General features: G+C 36.5%; 1 protein-coding gene and 1 long non-coding RNA gene across 2 annotated transcripts in view; one reads left to right on the top strand and one right to left on the bottom strand.

Moving 5' to 3' along the window:
- The window catches only part of nherf4b (NHERF family PDZ scaffold protein 4b), a 29,829-nt gene extending 6,519 nt beyond the window's left edge, over positions 1-23,310 (top strand). Inside the window, exons 3-10 of the mRNA XM_061963093.1 lie at positions 164-222; positions 283-488; positions 2,284-2,482; positions 4,450-4,586; positions 14,650-14,854; positions 14,931-15,127; positions 18,425-18,718; positions 22,951-23,310. Of these exons, the coding sequence (XP_061819077.1) occupies positions 164-222; positions 283-488; positions 2,284-2,482; positions 4,450-4,586; positions 14,650-14,854; positions 14,931-15,127; positions 18,425-18,718; positions 22,951-22,980 (1,327 nt within the window). The 3' untranslated portion in view covers positions 22,981-23,310. The remainder of the gene's footprint in view (positions 1-163; positions 223-282; positions 489-2,283; positions 2,483-4,449; positions 4,587-14,649; positions 14,855-14,930; positions 15,128-18,424; positions 18,719-22,950) is intronic.
- Positions 1-24,252, bottom strand: part of LOC133607989 (uncharacterized) — a 38,187-nt gene that overhangs the window by 13,135 nt on the left and 800 nt on the right. The window contains exons 2-4 of the long non-coding RNA XR_009815473.2: positions 18,405-18,631; positions 17,678-17,809; positions 14,883-15,031 (exon numbers count right to left, since the gene is read on the bottom strand). This is a non-coding gene — a long non-coding RNA (uncharacterized lncRNA). The remainder of the gene's footprint in view (positions 1-14,882; positions 15,032-17,677; positions 17,810-18,404; positions 18,632-24,252) is intronic.

The raw sequence follows: 24,252 nt of genomic DNA, 5'->3' as shown, positions 1-24,252 counted from the left end.
CCAACTTTCTTCAAATAGAACTTGAAAGTACTGCCAGGGAAACAGATAGTACATGAATATTTTACTCTAGTCGAATTGTTTTGCTAAGCTTATTGAGCTTTTTTTATGTCATGGAACTTTACTGTACCCAAAAATAAATCAAGTGTCTATTCTTTCTGTGCAGGAAGTTTACATTTAACCCTAAAGAGGGAATCGACAACCCACTGATGGTACACACGGAAGGTAACAAGCTTCTAATGATCCAGTGGAGAAAACGCTATTACACAATCTTTTCTTTCTCAGAGTCAACCGCCAGACCTCGCCTGTGTGTGCTGAAGAAGGAGGAAGGAGAATCTTTTGGCTTTCATCTGCGCTTGGAATGGACGCAGCGTGGTCACATCATTAGAAACGTGCTTTCAGGAGGGGTGGCAGCACGTTGTGGACTACAAGATGGAGACAGGCTTCTTGAAGTCAACAACGTCTATGTTGACGACATTCCCCACCCAGAGGTAAACATTTGTTTAAATGTCAGATCATTCTCTTTTCCAGTTTAAAGGGGAACTGCACTTTTTGGGGATTTTATTGTTCACGATCATTATAAGAGACCAGAACACATGTCTTTTGTTTTTTTATGATTTTAAAGATGATAAAAAAACACCTGGAAGAGGCTGCAAATGGGAGTCACCCTTGTAGCCTTCAAAGCTCTCAAGAATAAATTAAAAACCCTCCATCAACACTGCAAGTATAAGTATATGTATATATATATATATATATATATATATATATATATATATATATATATATATATATATATATATATATATATAGTAACAGACAATATGTAATATGTACAATATTTACTGTATTTTGGTAATTTAATACATTACCGGAACTGATTTCTTCCACGCATTGATTTCCGTTCAGTGATAATAGACAATTTTTGGTCAAATGAGGATTTACAACCTTATCTTTTTGAAGCTAATTATACAGAGGATGAACTGCTGCTTATAAAAGCCAGCACAAAGAAAGGGTGAAACGTCGGAGCCGGAAGCCGAGAGACTCGAAGCTGTTGCTTCTAACTTGAAGTAATGCTATTTCGACATAAATGGAATGCTTACCCAAATAAACCGAAAAAAAAACTTCCCTGGCCACCTGGACCAAACAGACATCGAGTGAGTCACATTTTCAAGATTAATCATGATACACGCAGCACATCATGCGTATTATTACAACTACAGTACATACACAGTCTGGCTAGCTGTGTACAAAAAAAACATGAAATGTGGATTATGTGGGCTAATACTTTACAGATACTTCAATAGGATTTTTCATGTTTTTCAGTCAGTACAGATTGGTGTTCTATCGCAATGTTGTGCATTCATACTCAAACGCATTTCGTGCTTACGTAGAAGCTAGCTTGTCTCTTTTCATAGTTAGCTTTTATGACTAATAACGTAGCACGCTGATGTGTTACTACTATGCTAGATAAAGAGTTCCTCAGTGTACGCTCTTACAATAACAATGTCGCTACAGTTTGGTTATTATACAGGTTACGGGAGGTAATTGAAGTATTGTTGACGGTTTTAGAAATCATTTTCAAAGTGATTTAGAGGTCGAATAGATTGCTCCAATTAGCTGCACTGCTAGCCATCAAGAACGAGACAATTTTTACATGTTAGAATGCAAAAAACTAACAACTTGTCTTCTTGTCTCTCATGATTGTGAACAATAGGCAAAATTCCCAAACAAGTGTAGTTCCCCTTTAAAGGCTTCCATCCTACTACTGTATTTACATTACACTATGTAACTTTACAGAGTTAGTTTTTATTTGGAAAAAAAAGACTTATAAAACTATTTAATCACTGTCTGAAACGTTTCTTCTTTTAGGTCATTTCAGGTTAATTCATAATTTTTGCAAGATAGGATATTTTTACCAACTAAATTTGATGGCAATTATGAATTCAAAATGTAATTCCCTTTACACTTATTATGTTTCATCATCTCTTATTCTTTCTTTTATGGATGCACTGGCTGTACTTCTTTTGTTGCATTGTATTTGTTCTTACTTTCATTACTGCATACTATTAATGTATTGTACACACTTTATAAGTGACCAACTAGAAACACAATACTTACTGTAAAAGTAATGGTGTGTGTAAGAATAATACAGCTATGATTCTTCCTGCTCCTTTCAGACATGTTGAATAGTGTAAACATGTGACTACCGGTAGTTACTAATACCGGTACATACATTGAAAACAATAACTCATAGAGTAAATACAGTTAAGTGTGTTTGTGCATCAGGTGGCCAAGAGAATAAGGCTGAGTGGACAACAATTATGTTTGTTGGTGTTGGACGGACAAGAATATGAAAAGGCATGTGGTCATAACCTGCACCATCTTGTCAGAGCACACAAGAGCCCAGACCTCAAACCACCAAGATTGTGTCACATCGTCAAAGATCCCGCCTCAGGTCTCGGTATCAACTTCATACCTGTAGGAGGTAATACTGCATTCGTTCATGTCATTTTCCATACTTCTTATGTTTTACTACTTATATTCTAATACTTATAATCTACTACTTAAATTATACTACAAACATTGTACTTATGTTATAGTGTTTATATTTTACTACTTATAATCTACTACTTATATTCTACTTATACTATTTTACTAGTTATATTCCAGTAGTTATATTATATTACTTATATTCTACTACTTGAAGTATAACACTTATATTCTGCTAATTACATTTTACTTCTTGTATTTTATTACTTATGTTTCACTAATTATAGTCTATTACTTATATTTCAATAATTGTATTGTACTATTTATATTTTACTACATATATTCTACATCTTATAACTTACTACTTATATTATACTACTTATATTCTACTAATAATAATCGACTACTTATATTCTACTATTTATATTATACTACTTATAATCTACACGACAACCTATATTCTGTTACTTAGATTTTACTACTAATATTCTCCAATTTATATTTTGCTACAAATGGTGCAAATTGAGAATGGCCTACATAAAAACAAAAGGCTGTGGTCCACTTATACATTAAAAATGCTACAAATAATCCAGTTTACGCTAAAATAACTGAAAAATGTATCCACATCTGGGCCGCACTTCGGAGTTGGCTTATAACGGTGGTCTCCAAACTACGGCCCGCGGGCCGGATCCAGCCCGCCAGCGTCCAAAATCCAGCCCGCGGAAAGTCCCAAGTTAAAAAAATAAAACATTCAAAAAATACAATGCTTTTATTTTTTTATAAATTTTTTTTAATCTGTCCTTTGTAATTTATTTTTTACCGCTTGTTACTCTCGGTGTCTCCGAGCCGCTCACGCATATCATATTGTCTAAAAATGCATTTTCCAATCAATAACGTGACATTGAACAAGGGTCAGATATGGTGTTGATTTTTTGGGGCGAGACTTGATTCTTGAATTATTTTTAGGTATTTGAACTAAGAATGTTTAGGCCTAAATATTAATATCAGAATCCATCCAGCCATTTCCGACTGCTTGTCCGTCTTGGGGACATAGCATGTACATTTGGGTAAACCTAAAGGTCAACGAATCTTGAAACCAATCGCAGAACAGCAACAATACCTTTAACGTTTCAGAGAAAGCATGTGCCTCTTTGGTGGTAATTTATACTACAGCAGGTTATTGATCTTACATTATATTGGTCATTCACTGATAACTATCAGTATTTATAACATTAAGATAGGAGGTAAAATGTCCTACTTTATTTGACGGTCTTTGAATGCACCATAGCGAAGTTTTATACATTGTGACATCTACAGTACTTCACTTTAGTTTGGCTTTTCTCTAAGTATCGGCTCCCAAAGAAGAGTCAGCTCTCTCGGCTCACAAACAGTTCTTAATCATTTGTTACCTCATATTTTAGCCTAACTTAGTAAATACAAACAGATTGTGTGTTGGTTGGCCATTTGCATTCAGTGTTTACTAGCGTGAGGCATAACGCATAATACAGAATAATGGCAGTACTTTGACTAGTAACGCGTAATATAATTACTTACTTTTACGTGCGATACGTTTGATGTAACATGTCATGCTATTTTTGATGTGCTTCTGTCAACAAGATTATGTCAGAAGCACGGCGCTTATCTTTTTACTAGTGCAAGTAACAACTACCAGCCAAGTCCTAAAACTTTATGAAGTAGCTCTAATAACAAGTTAACACAGCTGACACAGCTGAGCTAATGCGGCTGAGCTCTCACTGAGGTCACACGTCGCTCTGCAACTGGCACCACCTTTTAAAGGCACACACTCACTGTTCCAAAAGCATTGATACGTGTTAAATATTTGAATTCAACTTGTATTTGCAGAAAAACAAACAAACAAAACACGGCAAACTAATCTACACGACCAAAAACCAGCCAGACTCTTTACAAGCTTCTGACAGGTTTGTTGGTGTTGTCTTGTAGCTGAAAAAGGTTGCTTCTCTGTGAACGTGCTTCCTGGAGGGGCAGCTGAAAAGTCTGGAGTTCAGAAGGGGGATCGCCTGCTGTGGCTAAACGGAGCAGCAGTTTCCCATCTCACACACTCTGCACTCAGCAGGATGGTAAATGTTTGACTTTATCTTCCTTTAGTATTTGGACACTAACAAAGTTTTTATAGTAAATCAAAGTATGGATTTTAACTTTATTTGGCAGTGACATAGTTTTTATAGTAAACAAATATGCTGGTGTTTGGCAGTGATATAGTTTTTATAGTAAATAAACTAGGTTGGTATTTGGCAGTGACATATATAGTTTTTATGATGTTGCTTTATTACATTACTATAATATTTTTTTAGTCACACAATGTGTTATTTATTTATAAATGGGGGTTTACTGTACATTAGTACCTCGTTACACGTGTTTAAACTGTCCGCAGTCCGTACCTCTAAAAAAAAATACTACCGATCTTTACCACAGCTACGTTCCAGTATTTAAATGCTAAAGATTGTACTCACGTGAAAGATTCCTTCAAATGGGATTCACGCTCAGGAAGACACAATTACATTTCCATACTCCTTGTTTCCCATACATAGTAGTTGCATGACTTACAGGGGGTGCATGCCTTGCCAGAACACCGCTGTAATGAACAGCTTGCTCCCAAACTGTCTATCCACAGTGTGAAGTCGTTTCTACACAAATTCAAAGTTTTTTCCAACTATATAAGGAATGGCCAAAATGCCACACACACACACACACACACACACACACACACACACACACACACACACACATACACATACACATACACATACACATACACATACACACACACACACACACTCAAGAAGCTAACTGCTAGCTTAAAAGGAAACTGCACTTTTTGGGGGGAAATTTTGCTAATGAGAGAAAAAGACAACTTTTTTTTGCATTCTAATTTGTAAAAATCGGCTTGGTATTGGTGGCTGGCAATGGAGCTAATGGAAGCAATCCATTCTGCCTCTAAATCACTTTAAAAATGCATCCAAAAAATGCCAACAGTACTTCATTTACAAACCCCGTTTCCATATGAGTTGGGAAATTGTGTTAGATGTAAATATAAACGGAATACATCCATCCATCCATCCATTTTTTACCGCGTATTCCCTTTGGAGTCGCGGGGGGCGCTGGAGCCTATCTCAGCTACAATCGGGCGGAAGGCGGTGTACACCCTGGACAAGTCGCCACCTCATCGCAGGGCCAACACAGATAGACAGACAACATTCACACTCACATTCACACACTAAGGCCAATTTAGTGTTGCCAATCAACCTATCCCCAGGTGCATGTCTTTGGAGGTGGGAGGAAGCCGGAGTACCCGGAGGGACCCCACGCAGTCACGGGGAGAACATGTATTCCGTTTATATTTACATCAAACACAATTTCCCAACTCATATGGAAACGGGGTTTGTATGTTACGTAACCTGTATAATAACTAAGCTGTTGTACGAGCAAACACTGAGGAACTCTTTTTCTAGCGTAGTAACACATAGTCTTGCAATGGCATGCTATGGCATAAGCTAACAATGGCAAGAGGTAAGCTAGCTTTTGCGTCAGCAGCCAAATCGCTTTTGAGTTTGTAATACACAACATAATGTGATAGAACACCAATCCGTACTGACTGAAAAACATGAACAATCATATTACAGTATCGGTAAAGTATAGGAACACATTTCCTGCTCAGTGGCCTAGTGGTTAGAGTGTCCGCCCTGAGATCGGAAAGTCTCTGGATACAGGAAGGCTTTTGAGGGTAAAACTCAAATGATTTAAATGGCAGCAATTAGTATAGTTTTTGCTTTTGTTTAGTTGCTGTGCACTAGACACTTTAGTGTGTTAAAAAAAATGTAGCATCTGATTTATAACAATACCAGCAAATTATATATTTAATAAAATAATATACATTTAATAATCCATTAAGCGTGTCTGTCTTCATGAATAAGCAGAATCAGGGCCGTCAGACAAGGGGGAAAGGTGATGACAATTATAAGGGCCACACAAAATGATTATGCATACACTGATATAAAACTAATATATATTCATACAAATAATGAAGTGAAGTGAAGTGAATTATATTTATATAGCGCTTTTCTCAAGTGACTCAAAGCGCTTTACATAGTGAAACCCAATATTTAAGTTACATTTTTAAACCAGTGTGGGTGGCACTGGGAGCAGGTGGGTAAAGTGTCTTGCCCAAGGACACAACGGCAGTGACTAGGATGGTGGAAGCGGGGATCGAACCGGCAACTACTGAAGTTGCTGGCAAGGCCGCTCTACCAACCGAGCTATACCGCCCCAATAATCAGAATTAAACAAAACTTCAAGCCATAAAATATTAAAATTTTAATCATTTTAATAACCTCCTTGAACCCTTTTAAAAAATGGTTTGGTCCACACTAGGGTTGCTATGATTATAAATTGCCATATAGATAATAACAATACCACACTGGTAAACGTATATGCACCTCATGATGATAAACCTTCTTTCTTTCGTGACATAGAGATCAAATTGGCAGATTATGTTGATTCTGATATTATTATGGGTGGTGGTCTAAATTTAAAAATAAATCCAAATATTGATAAAACTGGTAAGATTGTTAGACTCAGGAAATCATTTTTTTCTCTTCTGAAATTAATGCAAACTCTTAACCTAATAGATATTTGGAGAACCTTAAATCCATATGAGAAGGATTGCACTTTTTATTCAAACACACATTTTCAAGAATGTATGTTCTTTGTTCCTAGAGCAATTGTAGAAAACGTGCATGTTAAATTCACCCAATAATTATTTCTGATCATAGTCCAATTTAAATCTACGTAAGCTTTTCACCAGTGCCTTTTCAATTCAAACAATGGAAAATGTATATTTCTCTATTTGAAATTGAGGAAAATAAATTACAAATTTAAAAATGTATTTCAGATTTTATTAAAAAAATAATCAGGAATCTCTGACATCTCCACAATATGGGAAGCACTTAAAGTGCTGTGTAAGATGAGAACTTATTCGTATTGTAAGCTTTAAGAATAAAAAACAATGCGCTGAAGAAAATGAATTATTGAATGGAATCAAACACTTGTAAGACACATTGTCCAAACAATATAATCAGGAAACTTAGATCAAACTTTGCAAACAAAGAATGTACAAACCCCGTTTCCATATGAGTTGGGAAATTGTGTTAGATGTAAATATAAATGGAATACAATGATTTGCAAATCCTTTTCAACCCATATTCAATTGAATGCACTACAAAGACAAGATATTTGATGTTCAAACTCACATTTTTTTTTTTTTTTTGCAAATAATAATTAACTTAGAATTTCATGGCTGCAACACATGCCAAAGTAGTTGAGAAAGGGCATGTTCACCACTGTGTTACATGGCCTTTCCTTTTAACAACCCTCAGTAAACGTTTGGGAACTGAGGAGACACATTTTTTAAGCTTCTCAGGTGGAATTCTTTCCCATTCTTGCTTGATGTACAGCTTAAGTTGTTCAACAGTCCGGGGGTCTCCGTTGTGGTATTTTAGGCTTCATAATGCACCACACATTTTCAATGGGAGACAGGTCTGGACTACAGGCAGGCCAGTCTAGTACCCGCTCTCTTTTACGATGAAGCCACGATGATGTAACACGTGGCTTGGCATTGTCTTGCTGAAATAAGCAGGGGCATCCATGGTAACGTTGCTTGGATGGCAACATATGTTGCTCCAAAACCTATATGTACCTTTCAGCATTAATGGTGCCTTCACAGATGTGCAAGTTACCCATGTCTTGGGCACTAATACACCCCCATACCATCACAGATGCTGGTTTTTCAACTTTGCGCCTATAACAATCCGGATGGTTCTTTTCCTCTTTGGTCCGGAGGACACGACGTCCAGTTTCCAAAAACAATTTGAAATGTGGACTCGTCAGACCACAGAACACTTTTCCACTTTGTATCAGTCCATCTCAGATGAGCTCAGGCCCAGCGAAGCCGACGGAGTTTCTGGGTGTTTTTGATAAACAGTTTTCGCCTTGCATAGGAGAGTTTTAACTTGCACTTACAGATGTAGCAACCAACTGTAGTTACTGACAGTGGGTTTCTGAAGTGTTCTTGAGCCCATGTGGTGATACTTTACACACTGATGTCGCTTGTTGATGCAGTACAGCCTGAGGGATTGAAGGTCACAGGCTTAGCTGCTTACGTGCAGTGATTTCTCCAGATTCTCTGAACCCTTTGTTGATATTACGGACCGTAGATGGTGAAATACCTAAATTCCTTGCAATAGCTGGTTGAGAAAGGTTTTTCTTAAACTGTTCAACAATTTGCTCATGCATTTGTTGACAAGGTGGTGACTCTTGCCCCATCCTTGTTTGTGAATGACTGAGCATTTCATGGAATCTACTTTTATACCCAATCATGGCACCCACCTGTTCCCAATTTGCCTGTTCACCCGTGGGATGTTCCAAATAAGTGCTTGATGAGCATTCCTCAACTGTATCAGTATTTATTGCCATCTTTCCCAACTTCTTTGTCACGTGTTGCTGGCATCAAATTCTAAAGTTAATGATTATTTGCAAAAAAAAAAATGTTGATCAGTTAGAACATCAAATATGTTGTCTTTGTAGCATATTCAACTGAATATGGGTTGAAAATGATTTGCAAATCATTGTATTCCGTTTATATTTACATCTAACACAATTTCCCAACTCGTATGGAAATGGGGTTTGTAATATGATAATATAATAAAGCAGAAAGCTGAAAATAAAATGAATAGAGAAAAATGTCAGTTTCATGAATACGGCAAACAAGCTGAAAAGCTACTTGCGTTAAGATTAAAGAAGCAAATGACTAGAATTCATATATCTGATATTAAACTTTCAGATGGTAGTATTTCTGTTGAACCCAAGAAAATCAATTAAACGTTTAGAACATTTTATACTAATCTATATAAGCCTGAGAAAGATTGTAGCATAGAAGCTCTGCAGACATATTTGAACGCAATACAACTTCCCTCATTATCAGAGCATGACAAAAAAAATCACTGGAGGAACCTACACAATTAATGGAAATTCAAAAAGTTATAAATTAATTTGCAAAAAATAAATCTCCTGGCCCGGATGGCTACAACACAGAATGTTATCAAATATTCAGTGAACACTTGTCTCCTCTATTATTACAAATGTACCAATCTTCATTTAAAAATCAATAGTTTTCTCCAACCTTCAATTTTTCCCATCTCATTGATACATAAAAAGGATAAAGACCCATTGATTTCCAGTAACTAACGTCCTTTATCCCTCGCCAATATAGACAATAAAATGTTTGCAAAAATCTTAGCCACACGATTATCAAGTGTTATTGGAAAAATAATACATACTGACCAAACTGGCTTTATGGAAGGTCGACAATCTTCAGACAATACAAGGAAATTGTTTAATGTTATTTACGATGCTCAAAGTCTTCCTTATTACACAGCAATATGTCACAGCAGTATGTACTGTTGATGCGGAGAAGGCGTTCGACCGCATAAACTGGTCATTTCGGTTTTGCACATTACGTAAATTTGGATTTGGATATTATTTTATACAATGGATTAAGAGGCTTTATACAAGGCCCATGGCATCAGTCAAAACCAATAATCCTATTTCAGAACGGTTTTCATTAAAAAGAAGAGCAAAACAGGGATGTCCTGCATCTGGATCGTTATTTACTTTGATTATGGAACTTTTAGCTGCAAAAATAAAAAGTATAAATAATATTCATGGTATAAAAATTGGTTCTCAGTATAATAAGATATCGATGTATTGTGATGACATACTTCTCTACCTGTCACATGTTGACTCATCTCTTCACCATATCAATAAGGTAATCACTGAATGTGGCTGTCTATCAGGGTATGAAGTAAATTGAGAAAAATGTGAAATACTACTTACCACCTGTAAGATATTGCAAGTTCAGAACTCCAAAATAAAATGGAAAGAGGCAGAAATCATATATCTAGGACTGCATATTACATCAAACCTTTAAACAAGCAGAGATCTAAATCTTAAATATTTAAGAAATAAGATAGACTCCAAATTGGAATGCTGGTCAAGTCTCCAAATATCACTTTGGGGTCAGGAGAGCATAGTAAAAATGAGTATACTGCCAGCAGTTGATTATATATTGAAATTGATGCCTGTCCTGATTAGTAAAAGTTGGTTTAAGAAAATACATACAATGATTTCACATTTTATATGGTGTGGAAAGAAGGCGAGATGCTTATATTTAAGATTGTCTAGTCCACAAGATAAGGGAGGACTACAATTATCAAAATTTGTACATTATAATATCTCCTTTGGTTGTGAACAAGCAAGCCACTTATTTCATTCTTCTGCAGATAAGGACTGGATCAACATAGAAAAAATATGTTAATGAATTTGGACATTGATGTGGAGAGTCTATATTACATTAAAAATACCTAATGAATTGAGGCAGAGCCCAATAAAAGCCACTTTTAGCATTCCAAAACTGTGTCAGAAAATACTTGGAATCAACCCAATTACATCCTTGAATCCACCTCTTTGGTACAATCTTAATATCATTATTAATAAAAATGTGGTGAAATAGACCACATGGAAAGATAGAGGTATTACTAAACCTCATCATATTATTCATGTAAACTCCTTTAAACTGTTCAATAAATTAGTTGATCAACATAATATACCCAGAAATAATTTTTTAAATGTTATCTCTTTAAAACACGCTGTAAAGAAATGCATATTCTTTGAAAGTATGTCTTTTAATAGCCATGAACTGAAAGACGCACTTTTTAATCAAGATACAATTGAGAAATGAATTAAAAGATTTTATGGAATAATAAATGAACATCATACTAGGAATGCAAATGATGCAGGCGTTCGGAAATGGATGATCGACTTAAACATTTTAGATGAATGAGACATCTCACGGAATGATATTTGGAAAAATGCAGATAAGCCATTTAAAAGCATAAAAAATAAGCTGAGTCAATTTAAGATCTTGAATAGATTGTATTTTACATCTTCTCAGCTGTTTAAAATTGGTGCAGTACATAGCAAGTTATGTATGAAGTGTCAGGCAGCTGAGTGAACTCTTGTTCATTTATTGTGGGAATGTCAGAGAATAAAAGTTATGGTTTAAAACAACAAAATAAGCAATCCCATTCCTAAATGTAAACATCCCAATGACACTGCAAACTTGTGTTCTTTGTGATCTGCATCAATTTAGTAACATGCCATCAAAGAGTACAAATGCATTTCTATCTAAATGCATCACAACAAATAATAAGTCATATTAAAAAATGGATAGATGTTGATAGTCCAACTCATACTGACTTGTATACACAAGCTATGGAGATGATATCAGTAGAAAAAACTGCATTTAGTTTAGATAATAATGAGTCATATATTGGAATATGGGATCCATTATTTAAATGTGTTTGAACTAATAAATGAACCTAAAATATGATAATAACATTGTTCTTGTGGTAAATATTGGACACAATGTGTTGTCAAGCTTATGAGATGTGATGTAAGTGTAAGCCACTGTGACACTATTGTTCATTTTTTTATTTTTTTTTATAAATGGCTGTGATGACAATGTAAATGAGGGATTTTTAATCACTGTTATGTAGGAATTGATAATGTTGTTGATATTAATCATTTTTGCTTGACTACTTTGGATTGTTTTGTGTCATGTTTGTGTGTCCTCTCAACTACTTTGTTGATTGCTATTCTGAATGTTGCAGGGTCGGGTTTAGTTTGGAATTGTAATTGTAATATTATTGTATTACTTTGTATTACTTTGTTGGATTGATTAAAAATGTTGTATTTAAAAAAAAAAATGAAACTAATATGTGATATCAACTCACTACATGAAAAAGTGAGATATCCATACATGCATTTTCTACCGCTTGTCCCTTTCGGGGTGGCGTGGGGTGCTGAAGCCTATCTCAGCTGCACATGGGCGGAAGGCGGGGTACACCCTGGACAAGTCGCCAGCTCATCGCTGGGCCAACACCATACTTGCCAACCTTGAGACCTCCGGTTTCGGGAGGTGGGGGGGCGTGGTGGAGGGGCGTGGTTGGGGGCGTGACTAAGAGGGGAGGAGTATATTTACAGCTAGAATTCACCAAGTCAAGTATTTCATATATATATATATATATATATATATATATATATATATATATATATATATATATAGCCAAACAATAAACCCACATAAGGAACCAAGAACTCGCCCTCGATCATTCTACATTTATAACGTCATTGGGCAGGCACACCGTTTATATTGTGGGAAAGCGGACTCAGGTCCGCATGGACCTGAGTCTGCCTGAATTTCGGGAGATTTTCGGGAGATAATTTGTCCCGGGAGGTTTTCGGGAGAGGCGCTGAATTTCGGGAGTCTCCCGGGAGGGTTGGCAAGTATGGCCAACACAGATAGACAGTTACCGTATGTCGATTCTTTATGTTAGAATTTTGATGATCATGGTTAAGTTTTTTAAACCCAACATTTTCTGAGATTTTCAATTAAAGGTTTTCATAATTCAAGGTTTTCATAAGCTGTAAGCCACAATCAAATTGTGAATTTTGCCTATTGTTTAAAATCATTATGAAATACATGAGGATGAATGTTTTTTTTTTTATGCATTCTAAATATTAAACAAAAACGATAAAGTCTGCTTACAATGGAGCTTGGGAACCGCTCTATCCTGTCTAAAAAACCCTTAAAAAAACATCTAAAACACATCTATTGAGGTTTTACAATGCTGTAAGTATATATGTAATGTAGTAACGAGGACATTTATAATATCTAGGCCTGTCAAACGATTAAAATATTTAATCGCATTTTGTTCATTGTTACCTCAAAATTAATCGCGATTAATCGCAGGTAGGTATAATATTTCATCATTAATAAGTGTTTTCAGGGTGGGGACTTCATATTGCTGCATGACAATGTTTCACCTTCTTTATTAATGAATACAATGTAATATTCAGCCTGCTAATCATTTTGTAATTGAGAACTCAACCAGAACATGTTATAAAAGAATTTACACAATATTTCAGCCAGCCAGAAAAATGTCTAGGAATGAAACACGGAGACAGATGTGTGTGCACAGAGGAAATACTTGCTGGAATTGGGCCCAATGTTAGCATAAAATTGGTCATGAAAGCTAAATAGAGCGTCAGACTTTGTTTGTTTTCTTCTGGACGCTACAATACATTATATTACTTTATTTTGTTAGGTGTGGCGGCTAATATGAAGCCCGTACATTAAGGAGAAACCCTAAACATAGTTAAACCGGACAGTGGGTTTCTGAAGTGTTCCTGAGCCCATGTGGTGATATCCTTTACACACTGATGTCGCTTGTTGATGCAGTACAGCCTGAGGGATCGGAGGTCACAAGCTTAGCTGCTTACGTGCAGTGATTTCTCCAGATTCTCTGAACCCTTTGATGATATTACGGACCGTAGATGGGGAAATACCTAAATTCCTTGCAATAGCTGGTTGAGAAAGGTTTTTCTTAAACTGTTCAACAATTTGCTCATGCATTTGTTGACAAAGTGGTGACCCTCGCCCCATCCTTGTTTGTGAATGACTGAGCATTTCATGGAATCTACTTTTATACCCAATCATGGCACCCACCTTTTCCCACTTTGCCTGTTCACCTGTGGGATGTTCCAAATAAGTGTTTGATGAGCATTCCTCAACTTTATTAGTATTTATTGCCACCTTTCCCAACTTCTTTGTCACGTGTTGCTGGCATCAAATTCTAAAGTTAATGACTATTTGCAAAAAAAAAAAATGTTTATCAGTTTGAACATCAAATATGTTGTCTTTGTAGCATATTCAACTGAAAATGGGTTGAAAATTATTTGCAAATCATTGTATTCCGTTTATATTTACATTTAACACAATTTCCCAACTCATATGGAAACGGGGTTTGTAGTTTGTGAACGCTGTTTCGTGCGTGGTATTTGGATCTTAGTAGATCAGGCCCTAACTGGAATCCACAACAAAATCTTTGAAAACAAACCCACACTCAAATGTCAGTCCCTCTTTTTAAATCACAATTAGCTTCTTTGTATGTTTTGTGTCTGAAGTATGTATAAATAAACTGAAACGTGTATGTTATTTTGTTGTAGATTAAACAATGTTGCACTTCCATCACCGTCTTAGTGATGGACAGCGAGAGTGAGAAGAAGTACTCCAAGTTAAAGATGCCTATTCTTCCATGTATGGCCATTCCACATAAGCTGCCCTACAGCTCCAGAAAACTACACTTGCTTTCTGGACCCGAAGGTTACGGCTTTCTACTTCGCTTTGAGAAGGCGCCATCAGGACGCACATGTGAGGTCTTATTTCAAGTGTGCTTCACCTGAACACAGGTGTTCCATTCTTGTCTTTGTGTCTCCACCAATCACAGCTCATGTGCTGCGAAAGGTGGACGCTGGCAGCCCAGCAGAGAAGGCGGGAATGCGGGATGGCGAGGTGCTGCTGGAGGTCAACGGAGAGTCAGTGGAGTTGCTGCAACATGACGACATTGTGAAGAAAGTGAGAGAGAGTGGACAACATACCTCACTCACAACTATTACTCCTCAAGGCCAAGAGTTCTACACGCAGGTTGGTGGCTCTAGTGCTGTCAAATAATTAATTTTTGGAATCTGATTAATCACAGTTGCTACAAATGTGTGATACTTTTGTTGACAACATTGTAGGTTCCACTAGCAGTTGTTTGTTGTTGATGTATTAACGCTCTTGCTAGCGGCTGCCTCAAAAACATGTTATGCTTTTAAATGCTATTTTAGTCTTGTTGCTTCGATAAGAAAATTACTTAATGCAATATAAGCAAATTAACTTGGTTTTATCTAAAGTTAATTTTTGGACGTTATCTCAGGGCCCCCAAACGTCTCATAAAACAAAAAATAAAATTTTATTTTATTCAAAACAATAATTTGTGTATTTTGTCTTAATTTGTGATGTCATACATTCAAATGCTTAATCAGTCATGATAGTTTTAATCTAGGGATGGGTACCAAATTTGCTGCTTTCATAGGTACCGACTGAATTCCATCGGTACTATCCGGTATAGACTCATGTAAAATAAAACAATGGCATGTCGATACCTTGGTCGCACGTGACATCACGTCCGATTGCAGACTCGTCACGTCCGGTTGCAGACTATACACCGGCTCAAGGACACAATCACTAAAGCAGCACTCGGACTCAGCCAAACTCCTTCTAATGTTGCAATTTTCAACACCAACAAAGCCAGTAGGCTTGGTAGAAAACGCTCAAACGTAAGAAAAACTCCACTCTTCCAGAATGGGCTAGCTTGATGCTAATTCACATTAGCGATTTTTCATGCCGATTTCAACACCTCCACATTTTGGAACGAAAGCCTACAACTAAGATGAATGTTACAATCAAACAGCTGGTGTGTAATAAGCACAATACGAGCAGTATAAACACGTTGTTGGCCGCAACATAACACATTCAGCTTCGTGGAAAAATCTACTTCCTAGTTAGACAACATACCATAGAAAGCCTAAACAGTACTGCCATTTAAAGTCTTGGCAGTGCAACTGCATTGCAAACAAGAATTAAATGTATTAAGAAAACAAGACAACAACTGGACAGCACATATATCATATTCAGCTAATTTTTAAATGTTATATTAAAATTTTTTTATTTCATCATCAATTATATACATATATATATATATATATATATATATATATATATATATATATACATATACATATACGACAATTGTAACATCTTTATGTCAGTGATTCAAAAAACAATGAACAGTTTTATGAAAAACATTAAACAGAAACTGAAGAAAATAAACCACCTTGCCTAGCTGAATAGTAGAATATGGTCACTGATGAAACAGCGGGATCATGCACTTAAAATATTCCTCAAGACGAAATCAACGCACAATACACATAAGTTCACCTCACTAAGGAATAAAGTGACTGGATAATTCAAAACAGCAAAGGCAAATGTTTTAAGGCAATGTTAAAATTTGGACAAACATAAAGAAACTATCAGGAAATTATACTTAAATAAGAACATTAGAGGGTTGCAAATAAATGGCAGGAGCCCTAAACGTATACTATACTAACATTTGGCCACTAACTCATCATGTCCACAAATCCAACCTACAATGCCTACAGCTACTCCTTTTTCATTATGAATGAAGTTTCTCAGTTAGATGGAAATAGATTTATATGTGGGTTGAAGAACTCAAAAGTCTAGGAGACATTTTATATGGACACAATGTTTCTCAAAACTTATCACTTATTGCTCCAATCACCAGCATCATTAACAAATCTATAATTGAAGATACATTTCCAAACTCATGGAAATCTGCAGTTATTACTCCAATCTTTAAATCTTGAGTCCCTGCAACAATCAATAATTACAGACCGAAAAGCATTCTCCCTGCAGTATCCAACGTACGGTAGCTGAAAAACTGGTGGCAGAGCAGGTCATTAAACATTTGAATAATAGTCAATACAACTTAAACCCCATGCCGTTTGGCTTCAGAGAAAAAAATTCTATTGAGACGGCAATTTGTTTCTTTATGGACAATTTAAAGTCTAAAATTGATAGCATTGGTGTTATAGGAGTTAAAGAGTTGTTCTTGACTTGAAGAGGTGTTTGATGCTGTGAATCATCAAATTGTATTAACTAATTTGTCGGTAACTACATTGCAATGGATGGAATCATATATTTTGCAGAGGATACAGTTTGTTAGAGTACACAATATTACATCTGAAACTTCTGACAATACTCCTGGTGTACCTGTCATGATCCGTGGTCCGGATCATGTTTTGTTTAGTTATGTTTGGTTAGTTTTGGACTCCTTTAGTTATTGCTTGTGCACCTGTGAGTTTGTTTCGTCACCATGGTTACTTAATATTTTCACCTGCCGCTTGTGTTCCCGACTCGCACCTGTTTTCCATCACTGACACTATTTAAGCCTGCCTTTCTGTTCACTCGTCCTGTGCTCCTTGTTTGCGGTAAGCTACAATCACGTTGGTTTGTTTTCATGTTCCTGAGTCCTGTGCTAAGTTTAGCCTTAGCTTCCCGTGCGTTCGGCACACTTTTCTTTTGCTTGTTTTTCTGTTTGCCTATGATTTATGTAATTAAATCATCTCTTACCTTCACGTCTTTGTCCGGAGTGTCCGTGTTGTGCACTGAAGGAACGATCCCGCATGAATATGCAACCCCCACGTGACAGTACCTCAAGGTTCGGTTTTGGGACCGTTGTTGTACAGTCTGTACATTATTGATCTGCCAAAAAACTGTCCATTAACGTAACTTTCGAGATGTAAACTGCCAAGCTGCACATGATCTATCAGCTGCTATGTCCAAAGTGTCAAACTGGTTGAACCTCACACATCAGCATCTTAATGTGTCAAAAACTGTTGGCATGTTTTTTTAAATGAAAGCAATTGCTGACATAACTCCTGTTGTGTATAGAACAAAGCTTGAAGTTGTACATGAGTTTAAATAGCTAGGAATTACCATTCATTCACAGCTATGTTTTTTTCCTAATATTTTCGTGATCGACCGATGGGGTACCGAAGAGCAACTGGCCACACCTGGGTTGGACAGTTGCGTTGCGTTTGAGTTCTGCTGAGAAACAATTCGATTGGCAGAATGTCTATGATTGGCCAAAATGTGTGGGGAAATTGTGGGGATTGGTCCATATTAAGAGACCACACACATATTTTGCAGGAATTGGTTGAGTTTGCATGAATTGGCCCCAACATGATGAAATCCTGGAGGTACTGTTTGGTCCACACAGACGGTGTGCTGACATAAACTGGAATTAAATAACTGTATACTTTGAATGTGTGTGATGTATTGAAGCAGTGCTTCTTACCACTTGTGCTGTGGTTGCAGTTGGGTCTATCACCTCTCCTCTTCTGTGAGAATTACGTTCTTGAGATGGATGGCAGTGAAGGAGTCCAAGCAGCACAAGTTGACCAACAAGAGGATTCCGGTCTTTTGGGATTTGGTTGTGTCCCACTACCTCCTGGCGAAGAAGTAGGACCGCATGTGGGTCAGGTAGTCCTAGAGGAGCAGAACCTGGAAGATGGCATCCTTCTGCTGAAGAATGCACAACACAATCTTTCCCCAAGAGTCATGGAGAAAATAGACTACGACACAATGAAACAGGTGGACACTCACACTGAGGTAACAAAATATGTTATATTCTATAAACTGTTCAAACATGCAGTGCCTAAACGTATTTACATGATCTATTAGTGCTTACTTATATTTAAATGATTTATTAGTGTTAAAATATGTTTTATTTACATGATCTATTAGGATGGAATGATGGAACTTTAATTGTCATTGCACATAAAAAGTACAACGAATTTGCATTTTCAATAGAAGCGCGTTCAAGATCCGACATACATCATACAGGGTATAGAGAACAGGAACACTGATGAGTCGCCAGTAGGGTGGGAAAGGGTGTACGAGGGAGGAGGGTGAGTATAATAAGTTAGTTGATTAGTTAGTGCTGTTGGTGCCTAAATATATGATTTATTAGTGCTTAAAAATTATGTTTACATGATTTATTGGTGTTAAATGATCTATTGGTGCTTGCATATATTTACATGATTCATTAGTGTTACAGGGGAACTGCACTTTTTTATTTTATTTTGCCTATCATTCACAATCATTATGAAAGACATGATGACGGATGTATTTTTTTAATGCATTCTAACTCTTAAATAAATGCAATCAAAAGTCCTGTTACAATGGAGTCTATGGGAGCCGCTCTATTCTGCCTACAAAGACCTTAAAAAAAACATCCTAACATCTCCATTAAGGTTTTACTTACATGATGTAAGTATATAATATATATATATATATATATATATATATATATATATATATATATATATATATATATATATATATATATGTCATTCGTATGTCGTTCTTGCCATTCCCGGGTCTAAATTGGCTGTCAAAGTGTACCAACTTGTCGGAATACATCCTCGTCCTTTGATTATCCATGTGAGGCATGATTTATGATCTACAATAAAGTTTGACGAGCAAAGAAACGAGGAAGCAGCTGATCAATGGATCATGTCAACATAGGCACACAAGCTCATGATCACGGCACCGCTATAAATTGTTTGTCTGCTTTGGCGCTTATAATAACATTATCACTAATACCTGGTTAATATTTAAGTCCATCCCATCCATCCATTTTCTACCGCTTATGAAATGTAAATAGAGTATTGGTTAATATTTAAGTCCATCCCATCCATCCATTTTCTACCGCTTATGAAATGTAAATAGAGTATTGATGGTGCTTTTTGGATGATTTTTGAATGGTTTTATGGGCAGAATAGAGCACGTCTCATTGGCTGCGCTGTAAGAGGACTTTTATATTAACGAGTTAGAATACATTAAAAAAAATACATCCGGTGTCATGTCTTTCATAATGATTAATAGGCAACATTTCAAAAAAGTGTAGTTCCCCTTTTATATATATATATGATTTTGTAAGTAACATATTTACATGATATATTAGTGCTTATGTATTTTGTATTTACATGATCTATTATGTTTACATGTTTAAATTATTTATTAGTGTCAATGTATTATATTTACATTATATGTTAGTACCTAATTGTTATATTTAGAGAAGTGAAGTGAATTATATTCATATAGCGCTTTTCTCTAGAGACTCAAAGCGCTTTACATAGTGAAACTCATTATCTACATATTTAAGCTACATTCAAACCAGTGTCGGTGGCAGTGGAAGCAGGTGGGTAAAGTGTCCTGCCCAAGGACACAACAGCAGTGACTAGGATGGCGGAACCGGGGATCGAACCTGGAACCCTCAAGTTGCTGGCATGGCCACTCTACCAATCTATTAGTGCTTAAGTATTATATTTACATGATCTTTTTTTGCTTAAAGGGGAAGTGCACTTTTTTGGGATGTCGCCTATCTTTTACAATCATGATGAGAGACAAGAAGATGACAGATGTATTTTCTTTTTTAATGCATCCTAGCTTGTAAATAAATGTAAATAAAAGCCTGCTTACAATGGAGCAATTGGAGATCCTCGTTTCCGGCCATGAAGCTTTTCAAATAACCATCCAAAAAGCGGCAACAATACTCAATTTACATTTCGTGACCTGAAATTTAACCAAGTATTAGTGATATTGTTACTATAAGTGCTAACATAGAGAGAATCATTTTTAGCACCGCATTGTCACAGAGGGCAGAAAGCTTGTTGCTGCTATGTATATTAACATCAGTGACTGGTGAGCAGCTGCATCACCCCTTAGCTGGTGGAAGTTTATTCCAGATCATAATACCTCTCACCTGGACAATAGAAGGATGAGGACACAATCTGACAAATTTGCAAATTTTGGCATCCAATTTAGACCCGGAAATGGCAAGAAAGACACGAAAAGATGCTTGGTTCCACCCCACTTTTTTCTTTGCGAGGAAAATGAATCATTCATCATCAAAATGGGAATATAAAAACATCCTATCAGTCGGCATCATAATGACAGCAGACATTGTACAGTAAAGTTGTATTGTTTGTTGTCTCTCATGAAGTCTGCAGTGAGTAGTAATCAGTGATGTTGTCGAAAAAAAAAAAGCGAACATCGTGGTGCGTTTTTGAAATTAATGCGCCGCATATGCTTAAAATCATCAAAATAGGTAAATATCAAATATTATTATAAATGTGCCTGTTACTACACTACATTTTACAAAATGTACATAAAACCTTGATGGAAGTGTGTGGATGTTTTTAGAGCACTTTGTAAAGTAGAATAGTATAACTCCCATAGGCTGCATTTTTACATGATCTATTATTGCCAAATTATTATATGTACATGATCTATAAGTGCTTAGAGGGGAACTGCACTTTTTTTGGAATTTTGCCTATCGTTCACAATCATTTTAAGAGACAAGACAAACGTTTTTGCTTTTTATTGCATTCTAACTTGTAAAAATTGGTGTATTTTTAGTGGCTGGCAATGCAGCTAATGGAAGCAATCCATTGTTCCTCTAGATCCCTTAAAAATGCATCCAAACACCGCCAATAATACTTCATTTACGTTCTGTAACCTGTACAATAACCAAACTGTAGCGACATTCTTATTGTAAGAACAGACACTGAGGAACTGTTTATCTCGCTTAGTAACAGATCATCTTGCCCCGGCATAAGCTAGTAACGGCAAAAGGTAAGCTAGTTTTTGCGTCAACAGCTCAATCGTTTCTGAGTTTGTACTGTAATACACAACATGTGATAGGACACCAATCTGTACTGACTGAAAAACATGAAGAATCATATTCAATATGATTCTTCATGTTTTTCAGTCAGTACAGATTGTTTGTACAGCTAGCTCTACAGCGTATGTTGTAGTTGTAATAACAAGCATAGTGTACTGCATGTATCATGATCAATATTAGAGTGACTCACTCGATGGATAGTTATGCATTTGGTACAGCTGGCCGGGGACGTTTCTTTTATTTTGAGCAAGCACGCCATTTATGTTGGCGTAGCTTGGCTGCAAGTTCCAATTTGCAGCGTCAAGTCACGCCGACCTCACTCTCTCAGCTTCAGTCTGCTCCAACATTTCAACCTTCCTTCGCGCTCACTTCTATAAGCAGCAGTTCATCTTCGGTATATTCAGCTTCAAAAAGATAAGGTTGTGAATCCTCATTTGTCCAAAAATAGTTTCTATTCATTGTCTGTTACCAAGTCTGCCATGATGAAAACACACTCTCGTTTGTTTCCGGAAGCAGGAAAACATTTGTTGCCGGAAGTACGGAAACGGATATATATGCACTGAGGAAATAAGTTCCGGTAATGCATAAAATGACCAAAATACAGTAAATATTGTACATATTACATATTGTTTTGAACATGTCTGTTACTACATTACATATATATATATATATATATATATATATATATATATATATATATATACTTGCAATGTGTATATAAAACATTGATATAGAGGGTTTTGAAGTTGTTTTAGAGGGCTTTGAAGGCTGCAATGGTGACTATGATTAGCAGCATTTTGCAAGTGTTTTTTTTTAATCATCTTTAGAATCCTTTAAAAAAAAAACACATGTGTTCTTGTCTCTCGTAATGATTGTGAACGATAGGCAAAATTCTCAAAAGTGCAGTTCCCCAAATAATATTACATTTACACAATCTATCAGTGCTTATTGTTAAGTATTACATTCATAATCTATTGGTGCATAAGTATACTGAATATTATTTATTCATTATATATTGAATCGAGTACAGTTTTCGGACATAACGTATTGAGAAAATGTAAATATGTGAAATATGTGGTGTATTATATTCTAACTGTATGTATGTTAGAAATAAACTTAAACAACAATATTTACACAATCTTGTTCTCGGCAGGAAGAAGACACGGAGCTCTCACGTTTGTGACTAGATCAAAACAAACACGTTAACACTGTGATGGGACTTTTTTTTTCTTTACAACCCTCTGCATCACTTTGAAGGATGTGACATAAAAGGTACTCAGATAAAGCAGTTAGCTGCACTGTACTGTGTGTTATGAAATAGAATATCCCTGCTTTACAGTACCGTCATCTATTTTTGCTGATGTTCATCACGTACAATGTGATTGAAAGCACATTCAATCATCTCAAAATATACGTTTCCCCCCAAGACACACCTGCAGTAAATCATTAATCACACGCAGCACAAATAAGATGTTATGGGTTTTTTTTCTGGATAAACTATCAAATATCTAAACTGTGTGTCTGTTGTTGTTTTTCTCAGTTCTATTTCATTGAAAGTTTGCTTCATATGTTAACATGGAGCAGCTTTGTCTTATTGAAATTGAAGATATACATACCGCCCGAATGCAGCTGAGATAGGCTCCAGCATCCCCCACGACTCCAAAAAGGGACAAGCGGTAAAAAATGGATGGATGGATGGATGGATATTGGCTTATGTAATATAACAAATCGCCACTCATCATGTAACTATTCTACTGTGCTAAAAATAATAGTAAATAGATCATTTCAAAAAAGTATTTTGTACATGGCTTATATAACACTTATGCACCATCTGAGAATCCATTCATCCATTTGTTACCGCTTGTCCTTACAGGGTGGCGGGGGTGTTGGAGCCTATCCATCTGAGAATAAGAATAAATATTAATAAATTCATAATTTTTTACAACGTGCCGAGCAACATGGTTCAAAATTGGTTCTCGCGCTGACCTTTTTGATTGCACTAAAATCAGATGTATTTACATTATACATGTAAATAAGAGTGGATCGTGAGATGGACAGGCGGATCGGTGCGGCGTCTTCGGTAATGCGGACGCTGTATCAATCCGTTGTGGTAAAGAAGGAGCTGAGCCGTAAGGCAACGCTTTCAAAGTACCGGTCGATCTACGTTCCCATCCTCACCTGTGGTCATGAGTTTTGGGTTATGACTGGAAGGACAAGATCACGGGTACAAGCGGGCGAAATGAGTTTCCTCCGCCGGGTGGCGGGGCTCTCCCTTAGAGATAGGGTGAGAACCTCTGCCATCCGGGGGGAGCTCAAAGTAAAGCCGCTGCTCCTCCACATCGAGAGGAGCCAGATGAGGTGGTTCGGGCATCTGGTCAGGATGCCACCCGAACGCCTCCCGAGGGAGGTGTTTAGGGCACGTCCGACCGGCAGGAGGCCACGCTGAAGACCCAGG

The sequence above is a fragment of the Nerophis lumbriciformis genome, linkage group LG09, assembly GCF_033978685.3.
Source record: "Nerophis lumbriciformis linkage group LG09, RoL_Nlum_v2.1, whole genome shotgun sequence".
NCBI lineage: Eukaryota > Metazoa > Chordata > Actinopteri > Syngnathiformes > Syngnathidae > Nerophis > Nerophis lumbriciformis.
This window is presented reverse-complemented; position numbering and strand designations above follow the sequence as displayed.